This window comes from Hermetia illucens, chromosome 1 (assembly GCF_905115235.1).
Source record: "Hermetia illucens chromosome 1, iHerIll2.2.curated.20191125, whole genome shotgun sequence".
Lineage (NCBI taxonomy): Eukaryota > Metazoa > Arthropoda > Insecta > Diptera > Stratiomyidae > Hermetia > Hermetia illucens.
The window spans coordinates 57,849,309-57,876,326 of record NC_051849.1 but is presented as its reverse complement, the minus strand read 5'-3'; the positions used below and the strand labels follow the sequence as shown (position 1 = coordinate 57,876,326).

General features: G+C 42.9%; 2 protein-coding genes across 2 annotated transcripts in view; one reads left to right on the top strand and one right to left on the bottom strand.

Annotated features, from left to right (window-relative positions):
* Positions 1 to 229: 229 nt before the first annotated feature.
* On the bottom strand, positions 230 to 13,598 carry LOC119646817 (GATOR complex protein NPRL2). Its single transcript, XM_038047431.1, has 6 exons — positions 13,447 to 13,598; positions 13,246 to 13,364; positions 12,941 to 13,189; positions 5,912 to 6,032; positions 1,381 to 1,517; positions 230 to 1,331 (listed from the first exon to the last, which is right to left on the bottom strand). Exons 2-6 carry the CDS (start codon positions 13,354 to 13,356, stop codon positions 774 to 776), a joined length of 1,176 nt encoding a protein of 391 aa, XP_037903359.1. The 5' UTR covers positions 13,357 to 13,364; positions 13,447 to 13,598; the 3' UTR covers positions 230 to 773.
* A 366-nt stretch (positions 13,599 to 13,964) lies between these two features.
* LOC119654252 overlaps positions 13,965 to 27,018 on the top strand; it is an 87,090-nt gene continuing 74,036 nt past the window's right edge. Inside the window, exon 1 of the mRNA XM_038059502.1 lies at positions 13,965 to 14,449. The gene's annotated coding sequence lies outside the window, so the exon portion shown is untranslated. The remainder of the gene's footprint in view (positions 14,450 to 27,018) is intronic.

The window sequence follows — 27,018 nt, the reverse complement described above, 5'->3', positions numbered from 1 at the left end:
ACTTGTTTAAGATTCACGTTGGGAATATTACTATCAATGCGGACCGTTTAACTACAATATTAGAAATACGGAAGCATTAGTGCTGCTCTTCATTAGGCAGCAAGTCAACTTCCCTCGCTGATCCAGTCCTTTTCGCTTCTTTGGCTTCCGGGGACCTCGGTATTTTTACAACCCATGGAACAAAAATATTCTTATCGCCGACAATAGAAAAATAGACGAAATAAAGGGATTGAAAAGAAAGTCAGTTTTGTTCTTTCCTTATCAACTACCAGTTTATTGATATGACATTCGAACGTCATGTTCACTACCGTTTATATGCAAATTATATTGACATCTCTTAAAATATTTTAAATAGGCGAAGCGTTAAATATCAGTAAATTATGTCTCGTGTCTACTTAAAATGAGAATAACACACAACCATTCTTAAGCAAATTCAGAGGAAAAATATTAACACCCTTCAACGTAAACTGATGAATACTGTCAATATTCTATAATACTTGCCCCAAAGTAGTACTGGGGGCAAAATTCTAACGTATCGTAATATAAATATCATCGCGGTGTCATCTATAACAAACAAGTGAGAAGTTGTTCGATGAACAAAGGAGACCAAAAAAGGAAAACCATTTTCTCAACTTATAAACTGCACATCGATTTTCTAAAAAAATATAAATTTTATCTTACAATTTTTCCAAGATCTCACTGGTTTTGAAATGATCTTACGACCCTCCCTTCTCTTCTGCCCATCACATTCAACTTATTTATATAATTAAAGATTATTTCCAAATAACAGTCACATTCGTATCAGAATCAATATCCCTCTCAATATTTGCTGCTGACAATCCGGTCTTGCAGCAAATTTCATCGAAATTATATGTTCCTGTGTACAACCGCTGCCGACCGTTGGGCATTGATCCGATGAACACTGGATACTTCGAGATACAGCGAATAAGATCGTGTTGCAACCCGAATATCACCAACTTCCTTTCGTCTATATTATGATTTTGTGGACTCAAGCGTTGACAAATAGTTCGAAGTGTTATCCCATGCGTCATGGATGCATAGAATTGGAACACCTTTGCCAAGCTCGGGGACGGCCGATCCGGGTTCAGTGAAACATATTTTCGACAGGCAGTGTACAGCATATTGTCTTTTGTAAGATTTTGTAAACTCCGAGTGCACATGTAAACGTTACTGTACTTCAGAATAGGCAGGAGTTTAACAACGCCATAATAGGCCAAATTCTGGATGCAAGCTTTCACCAATGTTACCTCGACATCTGCTTCAGCTGCTATTCGGGCGATGTGGTTGATACCATTGATGTAGGGCAGGATCTAAAACACAGTTTGATTAGGCCTGGATTTAAGGTTGCACTAACAATACCTGTTGACTAGTCAAATCCCAACTTTCAAGAGGAATCGATTTATATTCGGACATTAAAAGAGGAACCATATGATCGAGAACAGTAGGCGGGTCGGGTAGATGCGTGACAATTTTCAAATAAATTGTATTTTCTCCTTCTGTAATGACGAAAAATATTTGAGTTTCAATATAGAAATAGCATAAGAAAAATTATATTAACTTCTAAAAACAAAAAGAGAGTCGTGGTGAATAGAACTATATAATAACATGTTTTAAAAATGTTGTCTTATTAGAGAGAACTCATTAAACGATCTTTTTGCATTCGACGACAGCCCGAACTCGTTACATTGATTTTTAGCGGAAAAGTAAATTATCATATTTTATTAATGTCAGAGAAACTAGTGCTAGGTTGAATTGTTCAACCGCGAACCGAAGAGTCAAGTTCAAAATGCGGCAGGAATATGAAAATCGCTTTGTGTCTCTGTCGAGGAAGTGTTGAGGAAGCTCGCTCTAAGCACACCTTCTTGATCTTGTTATGGACACTGTCAAATCGGATATCCAAAGTCTAGCGCTCCATATACTGCTCTATGTAGACCCGTAGGACACCCAGCAGTGACAAGCCTTCTACGTATTGGTGGACGGCGGGAATTGTCGGCCTGCGGAACGAATGTTATAAGCTCTGCCTTTTGCCACAACTTTTAAACACCCTAGAGGAGACATGCAACACAATGGCAGCGCAGATCTCGAAGGCCGCCCCTCTTGTCGAGGATCAAGTCGCCAGGGAATCGAAGGTTTGCCCCGTACATAGCTCTGCAAGGCTGGCCGCAAACTCTTCGCGAACGGCTATACGGACGCCAAGCAGAACGAAAGGCAAGACCTGTGACCCGGACGGATCGTCGTGCGCCATAATGGCTGCCTTCAGCGTCCGATGCCAATGTTCTAGCATCCCATTGGACTACGGGTGGTCCGCTGTTTAGATTCAAATTGCATTCCCTGGTCTGTGATGATTACGAGGGAGCACAAAAGTGCGGAATCCACTCATGACAGGGACCCTAAGCACATGACTGTGCTGTTATGTCCTTCAGAGGTATTTCCTCAGACCACTGCGTAAACAGATTACTGATGTGAGGCAATACGTGTAGCTGTGCGAGTCTCGCAAAGGGCCTATAATATCGAGGTGTATACGGTGGACGCGCATTGTCGACTTAGAGAATAAACCTACTTCCTTCCTAGCATACCTAATGATTTTACACTTTTGGTATGCGATGCATTCTCAGGCACAAGAATTCACGTCTTTGTTCACGACGGCCAGAAATATTTGCCGGAGACTAGCCGGCTTGCTGTCCAAATGCCAGGATGCGCAAGATCGTGCGCCGAGCAAAACACTTCCTTACAAAGTGCGGCCAGAATACATGGTCTAGGTTCCTTTTTAGAGATCTCGCAGTAGATAGAGGAATGTGAGTCAAAGATAGGGAACTCCTTGAACTTATATTTGGAATCCGACTGTAGGCTCTGAAGAACGGCGTCCTCCTTCTGGGCCACAGCCATTGCCGAAACATCAACTATGGCTCTCGGAAATCCGGGGCAAAGCGTCGGCGATTAAGTTGTCTTTACCAGACACATGTTGAATGTCCGATGTGAACTGGCTGATGTAGGCTAAGTGCCGAAGTTGGCAAGATGACACTCTATCAAGCTTTTGCCGTAAGGCGAAAATCAGAGACCTGTGGATCGTGAACAAGCTGCCTTCAAGGGAATATTAGAAGTGGTTGATACTCAAATATACGGCTAGTAATTCACAATCATAAGCGCTGTAATTCCATTGAGCGGGATTACACTGTTTTAAAAAGAAACGCAACGACTGCAAACTTTCATCAATTGGTGAAGAGTAGTGCCTACTGCAGTGTCTGATAAATCGAAGAACACGGCTAGAGATGCATTGTGTTAAGCAAATTCCAAAAGTGTACCGTCTATCAACTGTTACTTCGTGCTTTCAAACGCTTGGACGGCTTCTGGAGAACACACAATCTCCCGCGAATGTTTGGCGGAGAGAAAGACCCGACAGAAAGGCGTTAAGTAATGCCTGGTGGTGAGCAGCTTTGAGCAGGAAATGACGGTAGAAGTTAACCAGGTCCAAGAACTTTCTAAGGTCTTTGACAGTGGAAAGCTTACGAACTAATGCATCAGGAATGATGGAATGGTCTAGAAACTTCATCTACTGCTGGAGAAATTTGCATATGTCAGCGTTGAAAATTAGGCGATTCTCTAGGAGGCGTTGAAAAATGCATTCGAGCAGTGCCAAATGCTCGAACTGTTTGGAAGAAGGGATCAGAATGTCATTCAAGTAGAGGAAACAGAAGTCCAAGTTTCGTAGTACAGAGTGGATCTATTGAAGGTTTGCGCCGCATTGCACAGATCAGAAGTCATCTGTATGAACTCGAAGAGTCCAAAAGGTGTGCAAACTGCTGCCTTTGGAATATCTTCGGAAGCTACAGGGATTTAGTGGTAGGCCTTGACAAGAGCCAAGGTCGAGAAAACACGACCGTTTGCTAAATAATGTGCAAAGTCTTGGATGAGTGGAATGGGATATCGATCCGGAATCGTCTGGGTATTTAGGCGTCTCCTCCTTTTCCTCTCTCCACAAGGTTGCCATTTGGCTTAGGGATCAGATGAAGTGTAGATGACCAAGGTTTGCATATACCCTGCTTAAGGAACTGCTCAAACTCTTTCCGCGCAACAATGAGCTTCTGTGGTGGTAGAGGACGCATCTTCGAGAAGATTGGGAAACCAGTCGTGTTGATGTGGTGCTGGACATCATGCTTAAGTTCTTGAGAGAGACTACATTTCGTAGTAAGTTTGTGATATTTATCTTCAAAATAATAGAAAAGGTGTTGCTGTTTCAGTAGGTTGAAATTTTCCCCGACGATCGAAGAGCGATTGTGGGGTCTATCAAGGGCCCATGCTGCATATCCACCAGGACCCATGGTCACACAGGAAGTGTGCGTCTAATATGGGGACATGTCAGCCAAAATGAAGAGCCACGGAAAGTTTCGACATAGGCTAAGACCCACGTCTACTTGCCTGTAGCCGCAAGTTACGATGGGCGTGTAGTTGGCTGCCGCTAATTTTAGCTGCTGAGGAAATAGCTGATTGGGTCTGGAAATGGGGCGGATCGAGACTTCCGCGCCTGTCTACCAGATAATTGCACCCGCTAAGAGGGTCGCACACTGCAGGGCGACATGTTCCTGAAATTCAGATAGACATCGCCGTGCTCCTCAGTGAATCCAGTTTTAGGCATCGAGAAAAATGCATGAGCTTGTACATTTCGTGGTTTATTCTCCAAACATACCGTGGTACCAGTACACGCCGGAATTCGTTGCGGACCGCGGCGCGCGGCTTCCCGAACGTCAATTTATAGAGGTGCCCATCGAACGAATTTGCGACCGCTCTATCAAATGCAAAGCATTCACAACCGTCGTCCGAGTGGCCACATTTGCCGTAAATGCGGCCAAGTACCTCCACAGTTCCGCCATGTCAACGAACTCGTGAGGCAATTGCGCGACCACGGGGCGTGAGTGTACCTCGTGCATCTTATCCGCAGTCGTGGCCAACACTTCCAGAGAACTGCTAGCCTTTGTGCCCTCCGGCAGTCGTTGAAGCCACAAGGACCGTAGCAGCTCCGCGCCAACCTTCATTTCCCGAAACAGTTGGTTGACTGTGCAGTCCCCAAGCGTTAGATCCGTAAGTAAGTGATTCGGCTTGGCTGTCTCACTTACCGACAGGTGCCTGATAAGCTGGTCCTTCAGCCGGGCGTAGGAGCATTCGTTCAGCACATCGGCGACGAGTGCAACGGATTCCTCATCCAAGCCAACCAACGCGTGGTTGAATGTAATGGCACCTGTCATAACTCCCTCCAGCGAGATTTGCCGCTCAAATCGGAGGAACCACGAGGCTGCGAAACGCACTCCAAACATGAACACTTCTGCGCGTGAAAACGTTCTTCTTTGAACTTATAAAACTTTCGGAGGTACCACTTTGTAGTAATTTTTTCATTAACTATATAATGTTATTGATTTTTCAGTAATTTGTAAATTATTTTCTTTTAAAAAATAAAATTATATCATTCTCAGAAAAACTTGTTTCCTCTGTCTCTGTAGTCGCGCCGGTCGCGCTGTGCCTGGTATCGCTCCGTCCCAAAAGAGTACAGATTAGCTAAATGGAGACTCCGTAGCGTGATAAACAAAAGCAAAGCTCGCTGCTGACAGGACCTAGTTGATGAGTTGAATGGGAATTTGGTTATAAACTTACAACACGGAAAATCGAGACTATGGAATCCTGTTCACTTAATGCCTTCAATTCTGTAAGATGGGATATTAAGGGATTTTTTGAGACACCGCTCCGTGCTTCACGAGACGCTAGGAGACCTTAGGAGCAGATGGATCAATCTTACGGTCAGACTTCTGGAAAGCTTTTTACGATAGTCTGCTAAAGCTCGACATGCTAGAAGGGATGCCCCTATTCGATTTTTTTTTTATATTGTGTCAAAACAACTTACCGACAATCGTTGTAACTTTATGTTCATTCAAATCCGATAAAATCCGACCCAGCAGCGTTTGCAATTGTATTTTATCATCTTCGTCTTTGGACAGAAAACCAGTTTCCTCTTCCATCATAGTCTGAAATTATAAATTTTAACTTATAGAAACGATAATAGGAAAATGTTTATGGGCTTTTGAGGTCTGCTTACAAATTATTTCATGGATGTCATTATGGTCACCAAGGCCATGCCCCACTATAGCATATCAGAGCAAGCTGTTGTCAAAGCCCACCTAACCAATTTTCGTGGTTGTTCGAAATGGTCGATCGGATACTCGAAGTTCGAGAACTACTTACTATTTCGGCAATCGCTTCTTCGACAGTATCAATAAACAGAGTCAACTTCATATTAAAGGCAACTTTTCACAAATTAATTTTTTGCTAGACACTGGGCCGGAGGTGTCAGTTACTCATCGCAACGTAAAGCATAACTCGCAATCTCACGGAACTAAGTTTGTCGCAGCAAACGGGTCTGTGGGTGAAATCTTTGGACAACAAAGTTCATCTGTTAGTCTTGGCCTTCGTTGCGAAATCATTTGGAAAGCTAAAGCTGATTTTATCAAGCACTTTAGTCTTGTCATAGATATGAAGAACAAACAAATTATCTATTTGCACGTCTTGCCTAAGAAGGATGGATCTATGTGTATTTCCGTCGCCTCAACGCCGTAATAAGATCGGATCGATATCTAGTGCTGCATCTGCATGGTTTTATTTCAAATTCAACCAACAAAATGTACGTGTGTGTTTGAGGTGGGGAGAGGCAAAGCCCTTGGCCGCGCACCATAAATCGACTCTTAACACGTTCTTGTCTGGGCCAAAAACCAAAGACTCCCGCCTGATTGTGCGGTTCCCAGAGACTGCCCAGCCGTTTAAGACCAGCTAGTAACAGTTGGTGGATGCTACACTTCCCTCAGCAAGACATTGCCGTAGGTGCTGCTCTTCACCAAAAAGTGAATCAAATCTGGCAGTCGTTGAGCTTCTTCTCCAAACAGCTCAATCCAGCACCTATGATCGTGAGTTACTCGCCGCGTATCTTCCAATTCACTTTATTCACACTTTCATAAGCCACTCACATTTGTTTTGAAACAAAAGTTCGACAAAGCGTCCCTTCGTCAACTTCGAGAGATACTGCGAGATCGCAGGCAAGGGACCAAGGCCATATATTCCGACCAATTTCCGAAAGGAAGTGTTTCACGCTGTTCACGTTCTGGCGCACCCAGGCATTCGGACAACGAATCGGTTCCTTTGGTCTACCAAACGTTTCGACACAATCCACCTCGATATCATTGGCCCTTTGCAAGACTCGTCCGGTTTCAGGTATTCCCTTACAATCATCGATAGATTCACGGTGGCCTGAGGCAATACCTATGAACGACATTACTACACAGTTTTGTGCAGAAGTCCTCTGAGAGACTCCTCAGTGACCCGGTTCTTGACGTCAGGTCGGGGCTCAACACTACCAATCTGTGGTTTCTGCTCAAGGACGCAATGCCAAAACTGAAGCCACCACCACCCGACAACCACGCGAAAACCGTGAGTGATGTGCCCAGAGATCCCGAATATGCACGTTCTAATTAGAACGGTAGCTCCTCGGAAGCGCGAACTGCGCCTCCGGTTCTCGGAACGAAGCCTCAAGGTTACGTCGCCAAAACGATGGCACTCGCACCGCCACTGCGACCACGGGGTGTGCGAAGGTGCCGGAGGCGTTTGCCGCGCGGTCATCAAACGAAATTTGCGTAAATAGATTACTCGGGGAAAACGAAGAGTCGTCCGATCCCCACAAAGAAAGCAAAACGTAAACTCACCTCCGGAGCGGAAACACTCGAGAACCACCGTCGACAGCAGAATTAAAATCAACAACAGGAGGCACAATCTGCCCAACTTTGTTTAGTTTAATATTAATTTAATCAAAATTTCATATGAAAAATAAAGTTAAAGTGTTTTACTATCGGATCGTTGCAGTGCTATTTAGCCCGCGGCGGAGCAAGATTACCACTGGAAAACGAACCGCGTCCAATTGCTGGATACCCTGAATATTCTGCAGCAACTTCACCTTGTCGTTTAGTGTTGACAGACACCTGCTGTGAAGTTGAGTTGATGTTGCGGAAAAGCCGATGCAAGCCGTATCGTGTATCTTCGTCGGCTTCCTTTCAATTGCAACAAGGCTTCACAATGTCAAGGTAAAAGTTGTTTGGACAATATGTGAGGTGGAACATTTTGCATCCAAATAAGATGCAGCCTCTGATACGATGCGTTCAAGTCTGCAGTACAAATTTTCCTTGAATTACACTTACCGTTTCTTTTTGCTCTGCTATTCTCTATTGCTTTTCACGGAATTCAGGACCTCAGCTTCCATTGCTACCAACTGTTCGTTGGCATCCTAATCCCCTTTGGACGGTAGCGCTTTGTCTTAGTACTGTTTGCTTTTTTTACGGGGCCACTTTGGATTAACTTTTACATTTAACAACAATCATTAAAATTTAAAATCTTTTATATTTAATAACAATCATAAAATTCGCGATTCTCTTTTTCCTTGTCACCGCAGGTTCCTAGGTTGCTTAGCGGGCCCCGTGGCCGTCAATCCGCTATCAACAGGTAGGCGAACCACTCAGAGAAATGAGTTTCGCGTCGTGGTGAACTACTCCGCACTTGTGTGGCGCTCAGAACCTCCGCTAAACGACTCGACACTGCAGCGCCTCCACACTTCTATAACTTTGTTTGTAACAGTTGGATTTCCTTCAAACTTTTCAGAATTGTGTCTTATATTATCACTTATACTACTATCATATTGTGATGGGGTGTATTTTGAGGCTTAGATTTTGTAGCGATGCATTACTGTGATTTTTTTCACATTCTTCGGTTGGATAAGTTCTGAGGACGATAATTGTTTCACTTTTTAGGGCACACATTTTGTGTCCTTGCACCCTGTGCTTCATCCATTATAAAAAAAATACTCATTGATACACATGACTATATTCTGTAAGAAAAATTTGCTTAGTGCGTCAGCTTTTATCAGAAATGATCACCAGCGATAAAAACGCCAATAAAATTCTCATTCGCATCCTAAAACAAGTCAGGAAACCGGAAGCTTGACGCTTCAGGTATAAAAGGTTTTGTGTTTCCCTATGTGAGGAGCAATGAGTGCATGGCAGTTCCATGTGCACATCCATTGCCCCTTCACACTCAAAGTTTAATACTATTAGCAAATGTGAAGAACTTAACCTACAACAGATACAAACAAGTCGGGGAACCGGAAGCTGCGCTCTTCAGATATGAAAGGTTTTGTTTGCTTCTTCTGTGAGTATATTTGAGGGCAGAACTATCCCATTTCTACGTAGCCCATTATGTATATGCATTTAGCATGTCAGACTACTCACTTTAGTGTGATGTTGATAGTAAATTTACACGGTAAAGTCAATTTTGAGCCACTGTAACTTTGTTAGCAATAATATGATTTTGATCAAACTTGGGGATAACATGTTTCATACTATATTCTATACTACTACGAACTTTTATAACTCTAGGATAAACTTTGCTCAATTTCCCCAAAAATATGGTAATATACTATTCTTAACTTAATTTGTGCAGATATCGATATGACGAATATTTTGAGGCCTGGACACTATATAGAGGCAGCTTCATAATTTTTTTCAGATTTGTTGGTTGGGTAGTTTCTCAGAATGGGTCCGTTAAAGAAATCATCACTTTCCATTCCTCCCACTCCGCGCCTTTCTAACAAATGTCAAAACTAAACTTTGGCTTCGAAAAGTACTAATCGAACCCTTAATTTGATATCCAACATGACTATATTCGATGAAAAACAATTTAACACCCCCCCTTTTGCATGTATGGGGACCCCCTTAATCTCAGCATAGAAGGATATCACTCACTACATGTCTGGGCGTTCATAGTTCCCACCTTCTCACCAAATTTCGTGTCAATCGGTATAGCCGTTTCTGAGAAAAGTGCGTATGACAGACACCCAGCCAGAGAGACAGGCAGACAGATAGACATTCCTGTGAGGAGTAGCCAGATCTCCCATCAGGCGCGACTCCAGCTGGCAGATGGGGGCATACCTATTTATGTGTAAATATGTATTCATTCACTTTTCTTTCCTGACTGTGCATGGGCTAGTGTTTGCTCATCTCTGGTGCGCGGATCAAAATGGCTATGGGAAGGATACCCAGAATATAAAACCACTATGGAAGACGTGAGAAGGAGGAAACTTACGGTGCCGTGGCTCGAAACCCCAGTACCGGCGGCTTTTGGGAGTGAGCAAGCGGGCTCCCGGTCGTCGATATCCCTCAACTGGGGTGCCTCGGTGGTGAACAACTTGACCAATCGAAATCGAAGAAGGATGAATTGAAAGCAGATCGCTGGACGCCAAAAGTATCAACAGTACCAACCGCACATATTCAAGAAGAGCAACAGCAGGGGGTACCCCAGGACCAGGAAAAGGACCCGTTCAGAAGAAGTTCATCAACTCTGAGATTTTCGCCAATGCCAAACATCTAAAAAGATAAAACGGAGGGAGGGTTAATGAATCCCAACTGTGAAGGACTATTTAAAAGTAGTAATCTGTCCGGATAGCTAAGTGGTTAGAGCACAAGGCTGTCGTATGGAAGGTCGCGGTTCAAATCTCGCTGGTAGCAAAAGGATTTGTATCGTGATTTGACGTCGGATACCAGTCGACTCAGCTGTGAATGAGTACCTGACTCAAATCAGGGTAATAATCTCGGGCGAGCGCAATGCTGACCACATTGTCTCCTACAGTCTATTGAGGGTACCCTTACGGTCTTAAATGAAGTGCTCTAATACACTTCAAGGCCCTGATCCAATATGGATTGTTGCGCCAACGGTTATTATTATTATTAATATGATTAGGAATCATGGAGAACAGAGCCCTGAAGCAGAGGAATTACCCTTCACACAGTTTGGTACAAAAATAGTGGAGCTGTCTGAGTTCATCAAGGCACAACGTGCACCAAGCGATAAAAAATATGGTGAGAGCTATTAAAGTGCTCTACAACATATCGCAGCAGGAGGAACGAAATTCCAAGGGCAAGTCGAAATATGTTGCCCCAACGGTGTCACAGGCGACCCAATTGACACCTAATCGTATTGCAATCAATCTGCCACCTAACAAGAGAGTGCGGGAAAGAGATGTGGATCCTCTAGGAAATCAGCAGACTCCTAAGAGGAAAAAGGAAATACAAATAGTTTCGAAAAACGAAACTAAAAGCACCGAAGAGAGAAAGCAGGTCCTCCAAGTGCGACCTCCGACAATCGACTCGACAAAATCCAAAGAGAACGAAAACGGTGGATGGACCAAGATAGTTAAGAAAAAGGCAAAAGTGAGAATTCGCCCAGAAGCGATTGAAATCTCCACCAATCGAAGTTTGCCCTACGCGAAGATACTGAAAAATGTCAAAGCTGACCCCGACCTAAAAGATCTAGGCGGAAATGTCAGCAAGATTCGAAGGAGCCAAAAGGGTGACCTCATGTTTGAGCTGAAAAAAAAACAGCTTGGTGAAAACTGATGGCTTCCGAACTCAGGATAAGAACTCACTTGGGGAGAATGTCACAATACGGACCCAAAAACAAAAGGTTTATGTACAGTGCAAGGATCTCGACGAAGTGTCATCCAAAAGAGAAATTTGCACTGCCTTGATGGAACAGTTCACGTTGGAGCAGCTTTCCGAAGAGTCTATCGTAAGTTTGCGGAAAGCCTATGACAATACTCAAACGGCTACATTGCGATTACCAGTGGACGCAGCGCAGAAGTTATTGGCAGCCGGGAAGGTTCGAATCGGATGGGTTGTTTGCCGTTTGATAGAGCAGATTTCTCTAAAGAGGTGCTTCAAGTGCCTCGCATTTGGTCATTTCGCGAAGGCATGGACCAGCGGCATTGATCGGTCCGATCGATGCAGAAGGTGTGGGCAGAAAGGTCATATTGCCAAAGCGTGCAATACGAACCCCAAATGCTTATTGTGCGCAGGAAGTAAGGGACGGGATTACCGGCATATTGCCGGAAGTGGTAAATGCCTGGAATTTAGGAATTTCATTGAAGTTAGCGCTTCAATGAAAAAATGAGGTTTATTCAAATAAACCTCAATCGTTGTAGGGTCGCTCAAGATTTACTCGAACAGACCATCTACGAATCGGAGGTGGAATTGCGAAGATTCCATGGCACGTGTATGAAAGACATTGTTCTCTATGCTGTTGCAAAACTTGGTATTTCTAGGATGCATTTAAGGGGGGTTTTCAGTCAATTTCTAAAAGTTGGTAATATGCTATTAATAAGTTTATTTGAGCAGATATCGGAATGGGACATATTTTGAGCCCTAAGTTGCCTCTTAGCGCATCACCTTGATTTTTTTCAGATTTTTGGGTTGGGTAGTTTCCAAAAATGAGTCCTGTCTCACTTTAAGTGTGTACATTTTGACTCCTTACTCACGCACTTTGCAATTCACGCCAAAAGTAATGTCATGTAATGGATACAGTACCAATCGAAACCTTTCATTTGATATCCTACACGACTATATCCCATCTGTCCACCAAATTTCGTTCGGTTCGGTTTAGCCGTTTTGCGCGTGACAGACAGGCAGACAGTGCGTCGATTTCAATAAGGTTTTGGTTTACACAAAACCTTAAAAAAGCAAGAAATCCTCGTCCACAGCCTAAACAAGCGTGTCTGGTCGTTTGGCCGAATCATTTTCCACTCGATCCCCGGGGACTTGAAGAGCCCAAACCGACCGCGCAGTTCTTCCCATCCACGTTACGGCCGCCGGTCAAATGCGGACTATTGAAGCTAACTTACAGGCCGAATTGTGGATGACTTGCCAGGGCCCCGCCGAACAGAACAAATTGAACAATAACAATCTGACCAGGATATGAGTTGCGAGCGACATGTTTTTGGTCGTTTGAATCTTAACACAATCTCTTCTTCTTCAGGCTGGAATAACAAAATCGAATTGATTCCACTTACCAAGTATTCCGACAACTTTTTCACCACCGGCTCATACTGAACGGAGCGGGCCCAGAAGTCACAGACGAAGCACAAATTGAAATAAAACGCGTTCCTGGCGTACCGTTGACTGTCAATCTTCACTGGGTAGCCGACAATCTTGGTCTTCATCACATTCACAGTCAAAATGCACCTCTGCAGCTGCGGTTTCGGAATGATGTACACGTTCACTGCGTCGAACACATCCTTGGTCACGTACCCCTCAGGCACCTGAAGGGAAACATTCTTTTAAAAGTCCACTTCCGGCAAAACCCTCCCTTTCCTACCTGACAACTGATTTTCGACCCTGCCACCGGATGAAACTCGCTCAGGAATATGCACCGGATCAATCCCTCGCGGCCGCAGCCCTCGTAGAATTGTTGCTGATTGTTAGTCATCGGAACTTCTGTGGAAATTTGTATCGCATTAAAATGAGGGGAGCGAATTCGCGTGCGTTCATGGACAGGTTCAAAGCAAGGTGGTGTTACCTTTTGGATGTACTTATTACGTTTAACTTGCGGCGGTTAGGTGCACACCAACATGTCGTGGTTTTGTTTATTTACTTTAAATTTGCCGAAATTCGAGATCTTGTTTGGTAAACAAACTCTTCCAATTGGCACGGTTGAGGTTAGGGTGGCAGTGCGTGTCAAAATGACAATGGGACAGTGTGAAATGTTGCCAGACAGCAGGAGTTATTGAAGCATGACAAAAATGTGCATTTTGGAACCGGGCTTTGAAGATTGTCTGTTTTTATCTCGCTAAATAAAAAGGATTATGCGTTTGGGAGAAAACATTCGATTTGTTGTCACTGATGGTAGATGCTCCTAGGAAATTATGTTCTCAGAGAACGATATTTATATTTTTTTTGGGTAAATTATCAGTTACTCAAACCACACTTATTCAAATCTACTCAGACTGGAATGTTTTCACAGCGGTTGGCTGTCAAATTACTTCCACTCGGCGGCTCAACCAGTTGCATCGCCGTCAGTTTATTGCCGAGCGCTGTTTGTGGCGGTTGTGGAGGTTACTTTCGTTCTGTAGATTCGAGTGAATTCCGTACATGTCAGAAGCTGGATCGAACTGAGGTGATTCATTCAGGTGCGGTGAAGATATTTAGCGCATAGCGCGGTAGTCCGGTCGCATTTCGTCGGTTTCAAATGCTCCGTGCTTAGTAAACAACGAAATGCCCCAATTAGTCTTCGAGTGAACCGAACCGACTGCGGTGACCGAGAACCAATAGGCGCCACGAATTGTGCCCCAATTAGGAAAGTGCAACGCGGAGTGCATGGAATTTGACGCGAAATCCAAACAAAGGGTTCGAATAGATTCACGCTGCGACCGCGAAGTGCTGAGTGCGAGTTTTCGGTTGCGCAAAGTGGAAATGTAAGCAAGCGAGTGGCCAAGTGCAATGCTTGCAGTTTGAGTGGCTCCGGAGCGAGAAGTGCATCAAAGCTTTGTGTGGATTAGCAGTGTTTCCGTCCTTGATCCGAGGTAAGTCTAATTGCCAAGCGCTTACTCATTTCAGACCCCAGGCCCGACGGCTAACCGTGTCGCAATCAAAACAATCTGCGGTGGTGGGCACAGCCCGGTAGCCGTCTATTATCAGCTGCTCGAGCCTTCTGCGCAGATGAAGAGATTACTGCCGGAACGATAACAAAACAACTCATCGAATCTTGCGAAATGGCTCGCCAACGGGCAGAAATGCCTCGTATTCCCCCGACCACTCGTTGCGAACTTTCTCTTCTCGCTTTGACCTATTGCCAGCATTCCGTGTGCGGAGCTCCGCATTCTTAGTATCAGATTTAGCCACTTCAATGGATCCGTTCGAAAGAAAACACTTTAAAATTGTTTTCATTTAGCGCTCACTCGAATACTGAGAAGGTCCACGACCTTTGAACCGACACAAAACTGAGTTGCGTCCGGATCAAAGCAAATCAGTGAAGTGGTTGCAGGAGTAGTGGAAGACCGCGCTTACCAGAGACGAAAAGACAAAACATAAAGGGAAAGAAGCCCACAGAGAAGGTGGTTGGCCTTGACTCTCTCCAACAGAAGTCAATTGCCGGCTCAATAGCGGCTCTGATAACTGCGCGGCTACTAATTAAGCGGAAACAGCGCGATTCCAGCGGTCTGAGCTCTGACTTTGCGCGGTGTTGATCGATCTTCAACAAGTTGCGACGCAAATCGCTTGATGTTGACAATAAAAACTCAAATTGGGGACCGCTAACCCAGCCAATTGTGATAATTTGCGGCTCCATCGCAGTCCAATTTGTTTTTCGTTGGTTCCCGCATCTGTGTTTTTCCAGGTTGAGGAACATTTGGAAGCGCCATTCATCGCGAAAAACCCCAGATTCTAAATGAATTGAAAAGCAATGGCTAATCCTTACGTTAATCAAGCTCGTGCTTGGGAATAAAAATCATGATTAAAGCACTCTTTTCGGAAGTTCCGTCCATAGGGGTATCATAGAGCTCTGAAAAGCTATTATTCATGAAATTTGACTAGATGACTTCCTTGGAAGTTATCATGTTCTTCTCATGTCCGACAATGATTAGTTGAGTTTTATTCTATCGAAATTTATTCATCCCTCGCCCACCCACCAACGACGTTAATAGCAATTATAATGGTATTAACTGTTAACTATAGCATGTTGTATTCTCCTAGTTACCTTCACTTATTATATACAGGAGCTGGACAGTGTCCAGTAATGTGTATGGAGGTTTCATTACTCCCCTCACAAAATCTGCCAACAACGTCCACAGATATCCCTAACTTCCCCAGGTTGTAATTTAGACTGCAGTGAGCTAATGAGTGCTCCCACTTTGATCCTAAGGATATTCTTGATCAGATTTTAGCAATCCTACAAACGTTTGAGTTTATATTCCTTCATGACCACCCTAGACTATTCTACTCCTCGTAGGTCCGCCCAATATAGTTCCTTCAACCCATCTCCATTCCTCAGCGTCATGCCCATGAACCCCTTCATTGCTTTCTAACTCAATATGGCCTAGAACCCAGGGTATTCAATTTATTGAAGCATTCTCATATTGGTTTAGAATTCACTTGGTTGATCCTAAGTGCCTTGATAACCGCCTGGGTCTCGGCGCAACAACCGGTATCTAGTCTAGACCTGTCTTAATAGGGAACTCCAGACATCCCGGTTTTGCCCCGAGGTTCACCAATTTGATGGTGTGTCCTGGCCTACGCCATCGTTCCATCTCTTCTTTTTCTACCATAAATATTGCCCTTATAGACTTTTCGGGTGGGATCATCCTCATCCATAGGGATTAAGTGACCCCCACCGCAACCTATTGAGCGGGATTCTATCCACAACCTGACGGTCATGATATTTCATCGTTATGTAGGCTACGGATTTGTCCATCCTCATGAACTATAGAGGACAAAATTCTTCGAAAGATTCTTCTCTCGAACGCGTCCAAGAGTTCGCAATTTTTCTCGCTAAGAACCCAAGTCTCCGAGGAATACATAAGGATTCGCAAGATCATTGTCTTGTACAGTAAGAGCTTTGACCCTATGATGAGAAGTTCCGAGCGGAACAGTTTTTGTAAGCAGAAATAGGCTCTGTTCGCTGCCAACAACGGTACGCGGATTTCACCGTAGCTGTTATCGGTTGTGATTTTCGACCTTAGATAGGAGATATTTTCATCGGTCTCAAAGTTGTAGTCTCCTATCTTTATTGTTTTCGTTTGACCAGTCCGATTCGATGTTGTTCGTTCTTTGGTTTTGGGCGCTGACGTTGCCACCATCTAGCAGCTTTTGCCTACCGTCTTCAGTTGACGCGCGTGCCCGCGCAGCATTGCCTGGTATGCAACATTCTTCCGTTCCGTTGCTAGCTAATATTCATCGCCGAACCAGCCGTTCTGACGTTTTTTGCCGCTGGGGCCAATATCAATAATTCCGTATCAATGATAACGTTCTGGTAATTGTGAAGATAATTTCTTAATGCTTCATCTCCGGGACATCATTATATGTTGTGACATTCCTCAAGGTTGAGAAGTGGCGGTGTCAACACGTGGTTAACTTGGTTGAAAGTGGTCGCGTCTGTAGAGACCCATGTATGTTTGTGGATCAAATCAGGTACTTCCAGCAACCATTCCCTGTGATACCGCTGAATATTCCGTTATTAGTGATATCCTTATGTACATAAAATCTTCATCTTCATACCTGGGACAGGCTTCGAGGGTTCACTCAACTGCCTCGTAGAAGGTATCCTTCTCAGACTCTGCAATCTCCCCTGTGTAAGGGCATGAACGTTGATGAGGCTTATATTTCTAAATTTGGCTCGCAAATGCAAAGTGCATAGCCTTTCGCTTATATTTAAAGCCGATAACAGCAGGTTCCGTTTTGTGACTGACTAAGAAATCTACTCCGAACATATGGTTTACTGGATGGCCGCTATAATATATGCTGTAGTGGCTCTTCTCCAGGAAACCGTAACAGGGGACATGGTTTCGGCTAGCTGCTGAGCAGCATTCGTTTTGTACAGGGAGCGCACATTCCATGAGAAAATGCGCAAATCGTCATTCCGTTTTCATTGGAGCATATCCTCTAACCACTCAGATTGTACTCAACACAACGACGTTAATAATAATAAAATCGATTATGCCAAGATTTCTCGTAGCATTCCGCATACTGGGCATCGCATTGAACCCAGATTAATAAAGCTTTGGTGACATTCATAGAAGGTTGGCCCACCTCCTTGCCAAGGCGCTCATCTCATGGCTATTAAATGATCTTAGAGCGATCAAATATGGCCTACGTCCTAAGTGCAATCTGGCACGCATACTGACAAATTAGCGTTTTGGGTGTGCTTGCTATCCGCTATGGACGAAGATCGATCTGGGATGCTCCAACGGTGCATACGGACTAAATGTCCGAATTTCGGAAGCAGGGGCTTGGTTGACATTGCAGTACAACGTTATCGCCAGTCAACTGGTTACGCGCTTTTTTTTACAAGAAGGAGCAGGCGAGTCCCTTTCAAGCAGCGGTTTCTTAGGCAGATTTCGGGTTAACTCCGCTCAACTTGAAAGAATGCTATTTCAATCCTACGAGTAGAGTAAAATCAGCCCAAGATTGGATCGATGAGTGGAAGACAAAGACAATACACGGTAAAAATGTGATTTGCCTTCATCAGCCGTTTCTCTATCTCTATTTGAAGCACAGATGGCTGTGAGCTGCGAAGTTCTTTGTTGAAAGGGAGAGTCTGCGCGATCCGGCGCGACGTGGTCGCCACCTGTGCTTATAAAAAGCTCATAATGAAATAGAGGGTAGAAAACGATTAGTGCAGAATGTGTGGTTTCTAACACCGAACTGAAGTTGGACATTGTGACAGCGCTAATGCAATACACGAAGAGGCGTAATGCTCTATGTAAGGTAATTCACGAGAAACTTGCATGAATGCATGGCCTGATCAAATGAAGTTGATAGATTCTGTAGGCGTCTATTGGGATCCGCAATTTTTAACTGATTGTCACATTCCACACAAGAAGCCTGATGTTCTTTGAGTTGGTAAGGCGGGTTGCTATGCGTATATTATTGATGATACTAACCTGCATAATAGCGACATTGTGGAAACACGCGGAGAAGAAGGTGAACTACAAGTATACTTGTACGAGAAAATAAAAGAATTTTACGTCTTAAGGCGGTAGTTGTAATTCTCATAATATTGTCAGCTACAGTTATTGTACCTAAATTCCTCACGGCTTCCTTGGATGTTTTGATACTGTCACTTCGGTTCAAACCATGCAGAAATACACCATTCTGCATACGTGTTTGATGTTGCGGGGAATTCTCGACGGATTCTCTCACAAACTGCTCAATGCTTCGGGGATTCTCGATGGATTTTTCCATTCATCTACTATTGGTCACCACCACCAAAAACCCTTCCATTATTTTTAAGTAAATAGGATTTTCCGAGCATAATTGCTTGGCACTTAGTGCTAGTGTAAGATACAATCGGACATCTACCAACAACAACAACCAACCAATAGTGTTAAGGGAAGTTGCACTATGTCCTAAAAGAACTAATATGCCCTTTTAATGGGTTAGGGTAACTATTAACTATAGTATGTCATTCAAGCGTATAACCGACAGAAATTGTGAGATTTTTTCTAGGTTTTTCAGCTCAGCAGTATTAAGTATTCTCCCTAGTGCCTTAACCTCCTTGCTGAACATTGCTTCCCCACTGAACTTCCTCCTCATCTCTAACTTTTTCAAGTGGAAATTTAGTCTGCAGTAACCCGTGAGTATTCGCGCTATGATTCTAAGGATCTTTTTGGCAAAATGACATGCAAACGTTTTGGTTCATATCCCATGAGCGTCCTGGATTGTTCCATTCCTGGTAATTTCGCTCAGTATAGTTGCGTCAATCGTTCCTCTTCATTTCTTAGTATCGTGGCCTTGAGCCCCTTCCCAATTTCACTAAAGGGTTCTAGTCGGTGTAGCGACTTTTCTGCTCCTTTCCGGGCCAGCTCATTTGCTGCCTCATTACCACAATTGTAATATTCTGCATCCTTTAGTTATATTTGAGGTTAAAGTACGGACTCTTACCTAACGTACCTGAAATATTCTGCTTTGCTTACCCATTGGATAGTAGTTCAGGAATGATCCCTGCATCCGCTCCCTCTGCTGTGAGAGACCCATCAGTGCACCAGATAATCAGTTGCTGATTAAAGTCGTACGTCACGGCGAAGCTCTGTTGCCCCATTGCTTCAAATTTCTTATGGAAGTGAAATTTGGTATCAGTTATTCGGGATAACAGCTAGAAAGAATGTTAACAGTTGGATTTAGGTAGCTTTCCTCTTCGTTGATACCTACAGATAATTTAAAGATTGCCTGCATTTGTATGTAGTGATGAAATGGATTCAATTCCAGAAGGATCTTTAAGGATGCCGTTGGGCATGTCCTCATTATCCCAGTGATATCCACACAAGGCAGTCTTTGCAGTTTGCGAAGCTCCCTGACTGTTGCATCGAGATTATAGCACCATAGATAATAATTTTCAGTGGAGTGTTTTCGGGATGCATCCCCTTTTCTTTCCTGCCATGAACCTGCAAATCATTAAAACGCTCGTAAATTTCCGACCTATGTTCCTGACGTGCGATTTCTAGCGTAATGTTTGCACTTGCGTATAATTTCTAAGTCATGCAGCCTAATGGCTTTCAAGTGATCAAGCTGCGCTTGCCTGAGATGCATTGGTGCTCAGCCCTGCCCTCCTGCACCAGGTAGTTGTAATTCTCAATCCAACTTGAATTCTGTCATATAAAGTCCGCATTGCAATATTTCTATTTCTGTATTGTCAGAAGCTCCTTTCACATCCACAGAGCTACTTTCTTGTTTTTTTGCACTGCATCTCATAATACATCCAGCCTGTGATAGAGCTTAGTTTCCGTTGATCGTCCTTCTCAGCAAACATGTTGGCGGGAAGGTAAGGCGCATTACGCTTTAGAGCGATACTAATGGGTTCAAGTTTTTTTTCCATTGTTGTAAGTAATGATGTCACACAAGTTGATATGAAAGATTTGGGGTGAAAAGGATTAACTTTCCTATGAAACACTATGAAAACCTCATTTGCACAGAACAGTCATTAGAGCGCTGGAATGAATTCTTCTGGTATTAGGTGTTGCCGCAGAGCATACCAGATGAGTTCATGCGGAATACGGTCTAACGCCATCTCTTCTATTCCAGAAATGCACTGTAAAGAGGGCGATGCTTCAGTGCTGGTCTTCAGTGTTGGTCCATAGTAGTTCCGCACTTGTTGCCGTCTGCTATTTCATTCACACGAGCATTAATGTCGCCCGCAATGATATACATATGTCATTGTCAAATTGGACTTGGAGTTTGAAAATGTCATATATCAAGGAATATTTTGTATTGGAGATATATGCGAATGGGAAAACGTGAACAGGAAATTCCTCACACAAGTTGAATACAAAACCTTTATACCAGAAGCGTGCAGCTTCCGGTATTCCGAGTTGTTTATTTTTATTTTCAGGCTTAGCTCACGTGTTGGTATTTCGCTGGGTGCACGCGCAGCTTTCGGCACCACACCATTGAGTTGCTTGTAGAGAACAAATATCAATAGGCCTTTTCCAAAAGTCTCTTACAAGTTCCTCCGTCTTTCCAGTCAGGCTACCAATATTTAGCGTGCAGGTACGTATTTGTTTTATTCGGACTAATTTACCTCCTAACGCCGTTCATGTGTCAAGACCTTTTGTCCATTTCTCGAGAGGACCGGGGTCCGTCCTGCCGCGTCGGCTGAGGTGAATGCCCTAACATTTTTCGGAGGGTTATAACTCAACACGATCGTTTTGTTTTTAACGACAGTGGATGCATTTGCTTCGGCCTGAATGTCTGAAACAGACATTTATCTGACGCACACGTTTGTCTGTCTAATGTCTGAAACATGCACAGACGTTTGCCTGCCTGTTGTTTGAGGTAGCCGGAGACATTTTTCTACGCCAAACATAAGTTAATAATAGTGTTTTCATATACACTAGACAATACTCTCTCGTGTCGTGTCGATTCCAGTGGGCATTAGCAAAACTGGCTTATCGTTCGCAATGGGCGTTGTCAAACGCTTGTTTCGCATATTTTCGTTCACAGTGGGCGCGCTCCGCAAAAGGGGCGCAATATAGAACCTTGCGAAACTCCAGAGAAAGGAAACAAGGTAGGAAACCAGAAGCTGGACGCTTCAGGTATGAAAGGTTTTGTGTATTTCTTATATAAATATATTTGAGTGGACATTTATCCCATTAATAGCTAGCATATATTTTGTCAGGAAATTCATTTTCGAGTGCTACAATCTTGCCCTACTATAACTTTGTTCACAATAGTGCGATGTCCACCATGTGACGATGTGAGCTTAAACAAAAAGAAACAACTTTAAAACTTGAAACACGATTATTTCAGAATCGTTTTCAAAGGATTAAGAAATAACCCTTTTCAAGACTCGTATTGAAGATTATGCTCGGAAGAAGAAGACATTTGCGCTCTAAAGGAGCCTAGAAGCTTATCAAGTATCGCGTAGGTTTGCCGCGGAACAGATGCTTAATTGCAATAAGAATCCGGCAGTGACCGACCTAGCGTATTTCAGTCAGCTCAAAATAATGGTGTATTCTTCGAGGAGGTCAAAGACACGGAATCGGGAAAATTGGAGGCACACCATCCTAGAGAGCCAAGTGTTGATTTGTTCTGCCGAGCTTTCGAAGAAAAAGAATCAGTAAAGTTAATGTTGATAAGTTCAAGGGCGACAGTCGTTCGTAACGCAGGCACAATTTTAATAGACAGGTCGTTTTGTATTAGAGTAATCGGTTATATAGGTAGACGGAGTAGGCGAACTGCTACCAAATTTACCGCCATTTGCTGCATTGGTAAGGCTGGATGAACACATTTTGTGGCCCGAAAGAAGAATTGGGGATGGAATCTTCTTTGTAGGGGTATACCATTTTCAAGGAAGCTATGATGTGACGTAGTTGTTATCCACATCACCCAAGAGGGGTAAAGGTAAACCGTGCCTATTCTTGATAACTCCAGAACCTCATCCGTGGAGGTAGCGTATGATAATCTGGAGGCAAAGAGATGTTTTGGCGTAAAGGCAATTTTCAACTATGGGCTATTGATGAGGCAGGGAAAATATCTGGAATAGGGAAAATAACTTATGTACATTTTAGGGAATGCATATGAAGCCGATGGTAATTTTTAGAGCAATTACTGATTACTCTAATCCCCCCCCAACAACACTGCCTTCACTCTCTCTTTTCTGCACAAATAACTCTTTCCAGGAAAGTCGACGACTAATTGAAATAATTTTACCGTGAAATTATAAAAACATTTAAAACCTCTCTCCAAACAAAGGGATAGAAGAATTCGTACGTGCCGTGTGGTTCAGTTAAATGGAACGCGTCTATTTTTGTTCATTACTCATCATTTTACATATTTACCGGGGATGTTTGCATCGAGATACGAAGCGAACGGAAATATATATTAAGTGCTACTTGAGGTTTAATTGTCCATCATGTTTAGAAGTGGCTTTAAATTAGTTTGCATATGATCGAAGATAGTAATGTAAAAAGATTCAGTTCAAGACAATGTTCCTACTTGCATAGAAATACGTATTTTTCGCATCGATATGTGTGCATTGTTCCTGGGAATTCGTTACAATTTTGCTTTGTTATTATTCAGTGATATTTTGCATTTTCTGTCGCTTATAATTCTACGATAATCAGAAAATCACTCCATTTATAGAAAACGATTGGCTAAAGAATTATAGCAAAATCAAGTTTTATAACAAAAAATAGTGTAATCTCGCCGTGTTTCTAGCGATTAAATTATTTGAAATAATTAAGACTTGCCTTTTCTATTCGGTATTTGCAAGCTTAATAAATATCACTAGCGAATATAAAAGGCAAGTCTTCATTATTTCAAAATATATTAATATAAGTAAAAGAATGATTCAGTTGTGAAAATAGTCAACTTCAATCATACGAGGTCTTGCTGATGGTAATCATTTTCGCTTGATGTAGTTGTTATTGATAACTCATAAAGGATCGCTGCAATACTATTCGTTATATCTCATGCTAGTTTTGATAGTATCTTCTTTTTCTTCAGCCTTTGTCCCCTTCGCAATCGAGGTCAGCTCGTCGTGATCGATTTCGCCATTTTATTTTATCAAATGCATGATCTAGATGCAATCCCGATGCTTTTAAATCCCCATCCAGCGTATCAAGCTACCGTTGTTTCGGCCGGTCTTTTGGTTATTTACCATCGACTTCGATGTTCAGACCAATCTTGGCAAGTTAGCGCAAATTGTGTGACCATATCATTGAAGACACCTCTCCCTCAGTTTTTCCACGATCGGTGCAACCTTATATTGATCGCGAATATCCACATTTCGGATGTGATCGAAACGTATCACGCCAATAGTCCAACGCAACATCTTCGTCTCCATTACCGTAAAACGCCGTTTCTAACGACATTAGATGCATTTTCTTGGTGGGCCTGTCGCGGGACTTGTCACCAAGAGAGATCAGATAGAATTTATGATAGTGGAATAACACCAACTTTACTTGATCTCTTCTTTCCCTGATCTCAGCATTCTATTTTTGTTTTACTGAGGATAGTACAAAGTGGGATCAGCATACTATGTTAATAGTATGGCGGAGTTCCATGTTTTCACAATATATAAAGAGCAATTGGGTAAAAGTGAATCGTCCTTGTTTGTAGCGCTGGATAACGTAACTCCAGTTTTTCCTGCGCGAAACTGAAAATCCCCCAAATGTTGTGGATCAATAGAATTACTGATTGACGTACTCATGAACATGAAACCGTATATACTATCGGGGAACATTAAATTTGGAATTACAGATAGAGATAGTTACTCCTAAGAAACCTTTAAAACGATAAAAAAAATTTGATATGATTAAAAAATTGGACACTATCGCTTTTAGTTCGCCGAAATATGATTCAGCTCTCTCCAGGTTTTCTTAAGGGGGAACTGGTGTGGTCTGTAAGGTTGAAAAAACACTTTTTCAAACATCTTTTAGAAAATACGGGCAATGAATATTACAATATTATAGAATAACATGTTAAGAATTGAAAGAAGGACGAAGACGGCTACGGTTTCTTACCAGGGTAGAGGCAACTCTTCAGACGCTGCCTCACCTCTGCCCTGGGAGCAGCGTGACCGAAGCGGCTCGAAGATGTTATGCATTCCCTTTTATAATTCGCAAAACATCACAACGGTGCGAATTATGTTCTACGTATATCCGCCTACATCCGGCATCAAGTCGATGCGGACTTAGGACTCTCAATTACCCAAAAAAAAAGAAAATGTTAAGAATATTTGCTGAAAATTTGAGCGAAAAATATTAAAACGTAAGCCGTTGGCACAAATTTCCTGAGACGTCTCCAAAAAAAAACATCGTTTTGCGATGACAGCTGTAACGCATGACTTGATCATCTGGAGCAAAAAAAAAACCAGAGAGATTCTATTAATATATGAGTTTCCTCAGGTAATGCTCTCTAGTTTTTCTTTTTGTAATGGTTTTTCGATTTTTGGTTACACTGGAAAGTCAAAAAACGCGATTTTCGTTTAAAATATCATCATATTTGCTAGTGTAAAATGAAAAGTAACAACAAACTTATAAAAAGTGTTACGTCGTAAATTATACAGCTAAACTGTGTACCAACTTTCAAAAGGATCAGTGCCGGAGCGCCCGAGGATCCACGACAGATCACATCCTGGATCAATGTTCCTTCTGCTTCAAATGAATGGTGAGGCGCGGCCTTCGAGGTTCCTTCCTTGCCTTGGCATCCTCAGGCCGTTATATTAGAGGATGCCCCTGAATAAAGAGAGTTTTATAATAATCGTTGGCGCAACAATCCATATTGGATCTAGGCCTTGAAATGTGTTAGAGCACTTCATTCATAACCATTACGGTACACTACAGTACACTGTAGGAGGCAATGTGATCAGCATTACGAGATTATTACCCTGATTTGACTCAAGTACTCTTTCACAGCTGAGTCAACTGGTATCCGACGTCAAATCACGATACAAATTCCACTGCCACCAGTGAGATTTGAACCGCGACCTTCCGTACAACAGCCTTGTGCTTTAAAATCACTGACTTGACACTCCGCACGCAAGCCACAGTTGATATGATGTTGTAGCAGCAAGGTCCCTTCGTAAATGAGAAGAAATTCGTAAGTTCGGTTTTTAGAGCGCCTTCGTTAAACAATGTCATTCCTTACAAATAATTTTCCAAAGAAAGGAACAAGTAAAAACCTAAAAGGCAAGCGCATTGAAGTACGGATGTTAGACAAACTGCCGCTAACCTAATCTCGCCATTTTTTTCTGAGTGAATGCCGCAGTGTGAGACCTAGCGTTGTCGTGGTGAAATACGACGTTACCTTTACTCATTAGAAATTGATGTCCCCCCCCCACCGAAACACTGCCTCGAGACCTCTACCTAGCGACAATGTGCTTTCGGTGTTAGAATTCAGTTGCACGATAACAGCACATAGTAAATAATCCCTCGAATATCCCACTAAAGACCATAAGACTTTGCAGGGATAAAATCTTGCTCTTAATTTTGATGGCAGTATCTTGGTCTTCTTGCAAATCGCTCTGCAGAGTACACAATTTTTGCAAGGAACCCCCTTCTCATCCTTAGTGACCAAATGGGAACAAAAACCTTCCGGGTTTTGTCTATTCTGGTGTCAAAACGTAATTTTTCAGACGGCCTCCTTGTTCCTGAGGGATCTCTCGTGGAGAACTCAGGAAATTGACAGCATAACCTAGGGATCGGATTTGACGACGATTATTACTTCATTTATTTGTTTTATCACCAAAAATATTTATGTTAGTTTCTCTGTTGTTTTTTCCTAACGTGACACTTACTCACTTGATGGCGGCCCATCGAAAGCAATGAGCTCGTGGATTTTGCCCGTTTGTAGCACGTCGAGTTTCAGATCCTTCCCATATTTCTTTGGCGTTTTATCTAAAGAACAACTTGCCCAATAGTTCTCCCCGCCAAGTTGATAAGGCCGTGAAATACCTTTGCGATATCGATGCCCTTCCCTGGGTTTGAATCCCGATTACGTCATGGATATTTCTTTTTCTTTTGTAATAGAAATGTCTCCGTGCCTGACTCGCTGTATATGCTCATCACTTGATCACCATTAAGTGCTATGATACTGAAAATTATGCACAATCTCATTCAACACGAAACAGTAAAAAAAATAAAAAGGAAGAAAAGACGGTATGGATGCCTTATGCTCTGTATTTCTGACTGTTTGTAATATTTGCATCGTAAGTGCCGTCCTTGCTGACGCATCACATGCAACCTTTAACTTTGTACTACTGCTATTTGGTTTAAGTATCCGGTAATACGGGTGAGGTTGATTTCCTTTATGTGGCCGAGATCGCAATACTCCTTCGTAAATTTGGTGTATTAAAATTGATAGATCAGTAGCTTACTCTAAACTACAATTTTATTTTACTACTGAAGTAGCTTTGTGCTGATGAAGCGGGCAAGTTGCT

Excerpts from the sequence above, each read along its gene's own strand:
- LOC119646817 (XM_038047431.1), bottom strand. The coding sequence starts at position 13,356 with ATGACTAACAATCAGCAACAATTCTACGAGGGCTGCGGCCGCGAGGGA. Across the intron at positions 1,518-5,911 it reads TAAAGTTACAACGATTGTCG|AAGGAGAAAATACAATTTAT; the intron begins GTAAGTTGTTTT and ends TCGTCATTACAG. Across the intron at positions 1,332-1,380 it reads GGGATTTGACTAGTCAACAG|ATCCTGCCCTACATCAATGG; the intron begins GTATTGTTAGTG and ends ACTGTGTTTTAG.